Source organism: Pteropus alecto, unplaced genomic scaffold, assembly GCF_000325575.1.
Source record: "Pteropus alecto unplaced genomic scaffold, ASM32557v1 scaffold98, whole genome shotgun sequence".
NCBI lineage: Eukaryota > Metazoa > Chordata > Mammalia > Chiroptera > Pteropodidae > Pteropus > Pteropus alecto.
This window is the reverse complement of record NW_006443570.1, coordinates 21,444,972-21,449,224: the sequence shown is the minus strand read 5'-3', so window position 1 is coordinate 21,449,224 and position 4,253 is coordinate 21,444,972. Positions and strand designations below refer to the sequence as shown.

The 4,253-nt window shown below is 42.3% G+C and overlaps 1 protein-coding gene across 1 annotated transcript in view; it reads left to right on the top strand.

Moving 5' to 3' along the window:
- TIMM22 (translocase of inner mitochondrial membrane 22) overlaps nt 1-3,996 on the top strand; it is a 5,480-nt gene extending 1,484 nt beyond the window's left edge. The window contains exons 2-4 of the mRNA XM_006925048.3: nt 1,271-1,467; nt 1,955-2,027; nt 3,419-3,996. Coding sequence (XP_006925110.1) covers nt 1,271-1,467; nt 1,955-2,027; nt 3,419-3,495 — 347 coding nt within the window. The 3' untranslated portion in view covers nt 3,496-3,996. The remainder of the gene's footprint in view (nt 1-1,270; nt 1,468-1,954; nt 2,028-3,418) is intronic.
- The last annotated feature ends 257 nt before the right edge of the window (nt 3,997-4,253 follow it).

Sequence of the window (4,253 nt, the reverse complement as noted above, 5' to 3'; positions counted from 1 at the left end):
GGCATTGATGTTTTTTTTTTTTAGGAGAGTAACAAGTGGTAATGAGCATGACTCAGGGTGGAGTGTTGTGGAGGAAAGAAGTCTCTGGATGGGGAGACTATATAGGACATTTCCATGAGGAATGGGCTGGGTCTTTGTTCATCATTGTGCTTGCCTGATAAATCACTTACATATTTGTTGAGATAAATGAGTCTTTGTAGTGCTTCAGGGTGGAAGTGATAAAGGCCCTACACTAGGATGGTAATTGTGGACATGGAGTTATAGGGGGAAACCAGGAAACAGTCAGAAATGACTCTGAAGTTTGGAGCTGGGGTGATTGGAAAGACAGAGCCATAATCAAGAAAGTCCGGAAGGGAGGTGACCATGATTTCATTGAACATAGACAATTTCACCTGGAACAACATGGATTTGAACTGTTTGGGTCCACTTCACAGATTTTTTTTCGATAAATACCTGTATTGTTTCTATCAGCCAACTGTATGCATTACTCTACGCCATTTTATATAGGGGACTTGAGCACCTGTGGATTTTGGTATTTGCGGGGAGTCCTGGAACCAGTACCCCATAGGTACAGAGGGACAACTAAGTTTTTGGGGAGTCAGAGTTATACACAGAATTTTGACTGTAGGGGTCTTGGCACCCCCTAACTTTGCATTGTTCAAGGGTCAACTGTATTGACCTTGAGGTGATGAGAGGACAGTTTCCCTGTGGGAATGTCCAGCAGGCTCAGGAAGCTCAGATGTGGACAGCAGTGTAGTGTTTGCCATTTGGTAACTTCAGGTGACTTCAGAGACGTTACTTAACCTCTCCGAGCCTCAGTTTCTTCAGCTACAGAAAGGAGAGTATACTAGTATCTTCCTCACAGGATTAGTGTGAGGAATAAATGAGGCTGGGACTATAAAACGTCAGAGTAATTGGCACTTGGTACTCACTAAATGACTATTATGAATGTTGCCATTGTCAGGGGAGTGAGTTGCAAAGTTGATAGCTGAACTCAAGGGTGACTGGTTACATGTGAGAGAATGTGGAGGGAGAACAGAGGGTTAAAGACCGAACTTTGAGAAAATGCGAGGAAGAAATCCAAGAGGAGACAGACAAGAAGCTGTTAACAAGATAGATCCTGGATTGTGTAAGGTGGAAATTAGGCAGGTGGACAGTTTGTGTTGCAAGGGAAGGTGTCTTCTTTTCTGAAGGTGCTGTATGAGTATGACCCCATTACAGTAATCCAGAAAACATGCCTGAGAAATCTTCATCTCTGTGTTTGTTTTAGGATTTGTCTTGGGAGGTGCATTTGGGGTGTTCACTGCCGGCATTGATACCAATGTGGGTTTTGACCCTAAGGATCCTTACCGTACACCGACGGCAAAAGAAGTTCTTAAAGACATGGGGCAGAGAGGAATGTCCTACGCCAAAAATTTTGCCATCGTGGGTGCCATGTTTTCTTGCACTGAGTGTTTGGTAGAATCTGTAAGTGTCTCTCCCTTCTGAGAAATCCTTGTCTTCTGCCATCTTACAACTTCTAAAGAGTAGTGCTCTTAATGTTATTAGAAAGCAGATCAGAAACATATGATAGTTGCTAGATTGAACTTCCAATAAATAGCCCCTAATATAAACTTTGTGTGCTTATGATTTGGGTTTGCTTGATTTCTTAGTTTTTTTTTTTTTTCGTAGGCTGGGAGTCAGTTAACGATTTTAAACAAGAGACTTATTGGGGAACCCAAGAAGGGATTTTGATTATTTCTTAAATGCTGCACTTGGTGTCAGCACTCAGGTACTACCTGCAGGGAGCATCTATGAACACATTCAAATTTTAGGAATCACTTTTGAAAGAGAAAAATATTAGGTTTCCTTTGGGGAGGGACTAAATTAGCCAACTAGAAACCCTACGTTTTTTTCCTTAATCAACTTATTTGGCTTGTTTCTTTGGCTCTAAACTGTACTTCTCCACCCACAGTACCGGGGAAAATCAGATTGGAGGAACAGTGTCATTAGTGGCTGCATCACTGGAGGAGCCATTGGTTTCAGAGGTTAGTAAACAACTCTTGAGTGGTTTTCTTTGGGGCCTTGGATAACGTGCTTGGACAACATTTCCAACCATATGAGTGTTCCAGGGACAGCCCAAAGCATATGTGGATACTCGATATTCTCCCCGTCTGACAAATCACATTTGCTTCTGTGTCAACTCAATTTTGGAAACTTCTAGTATCTAGATTAGAATTTCTCATCCTGGGCTCTGACACTTTGCTTTGGGAAGGGGGTGGGGAGGGCTCATCCTGTGTATTTAAGGATGTTTAGCAGCATCCCTGGCCTCTACCCACTAGATGCTAGTAGTACCCCTTAGTTGTGGAAATGGAAAGTGTCTTCAGACATTGCCACATGTCCCCTGAGGGGCAAAATTGCTCCCAAGTGAGAACCACTGGTAGCACGAGATCTATCTTAGAAAAAAGAACTGCCCCCATATTGAAAATATAGGAAGAACTTCCTCACAGTAATTCCTGGAGTATGTTGATATGCAGAGTAGTATGGAAGCAGAGCATGTTCCATTCAGTCTTGGAAAGTCCGTTTGTCCACATCAGGCTCTGCTCAACTTTTAGCTCCACGCATTTCCAGTATTTAGATATTTTTCTTAATAATACTATACAATTGTCAGTTTTAATTTTGTGTATAAGTTATAACGGTAATGTCTTTCTGCGGTTGAGGAGTCTTAGATTTCTACCCATGGAAAGCCAAATATAGGTGTTCGAAAAATGTTGGATTATCAGCTATAAATAACAAAGACAGATTCTAGTTCGTGCCATCAAGAGTGTGGTATAGGGTGTCAGTGACTTGACTTTCCTAGCAGAGTCCATTGCTAGACCACTCTCCATCTGCTGTGCACTGACTTACCCAAAGCAAAAAGCTTCTCATTTTCTGAGAGGCAGGATAATTTGCTATCATTAAAAACCTGCTTTTGCTCTTTAAACAGCCATTTATGATTTAGAGAGTAACTTCTCCTTTGGTCTCCCCATCGCTCAGCTTTGTCAGGGCCTTTGAGAAGCTCAGCTCCCTCTAGGACTGCTTTGATCACCTTCCCAGGAATTTATTCCATAAACAAATCAGGGTAACAGGCCATATGCTTTCACTTGATTCCAAGGGCTGGTTTTCTTAACCAGTTTCCTGCCTGTGAGGGGCTATTTTCATGAGACTGGAAATACTAATTCTTTGGAAATAGAAAAGTTAAACAAATGTACAGTTAGATAAAGCACACTGGATTAGATCATGTACATGGCTTCATTGAAGTCTTACAGATCTCTCATAGGTTGAATGACTTCAAATGCTTCAGCTGGTTTCTTTGCATCTGTGGGTATGCAGACTTTTTGTGAATGTAGCCTGACCCAGCATCTGTCACTACAGGTAATGTCATTTGTTTGCTTTACAGCTGGCTTAAAGGCTGGAGCCATTGGTTGTGGCGGTTTTGCTGCTTTCTCTGCTGCAATCGATTATTACCTACGGTGAGAGTGATTACCTTTGGGGAAGGATAATGCCAGCCCAGGATCAAAGCTGTTTTTCTGCACCAATCCAGAGCATCTGCTTCAGAGACTGAAGATAATTTGTTTTCCTTTTTATGGTTGGTGTCGCGAGGGAGATGCCTGGCCATTGTCTGCCTCCTGTCTCTGAGCAGCCACACTCTGCTCCTGGACTCCAGCCAGACTGTGCGGGGATGTGCCATGCCAGCTTCTCTTTCAGGAAGATCAGGAGTCAGTGTGTTGACTTGTAGGAATTAAGCTCCACAAAGGTTCAGTCCTGACTACACCTGGACCTCTGGTTGTTTGGTGTTATGAGAACAGAAGTGACTTTTCATAGACCAGGAACTCCACCTTGGAACTTCACGCAGTTATCTATCTCACGTATTAGGGCAGGGCAAAGTAAAGTTATGCCTTCCGACCAATTATGTCATTTTGTTTAGTATTCTGCTATCCTTGTTAAAAAAATATATATTTATATTACAGTTTAAAAGGTTGGTTTATTTTTATTTTCGAATTTCCCAATTCCCAAAAATGGTGCCAGGTAGCCCAAAGATTGAACATCCAAACGGAAAAAGTGAGAAAGCTCCTGAAAAGTGTGGGAATGTTAGATTCTCAGGGTTCGTAGAGTGCTGTTATCCTTACCAAGATTGTTATGTCGGCCAGGGCCTTTCCCTCAAGAAGCCAGCCTAGCCACTTCTTAGGATGCATTGGAATGTCATGCATAAGTCCTACTGGCCTCTTCTAAAA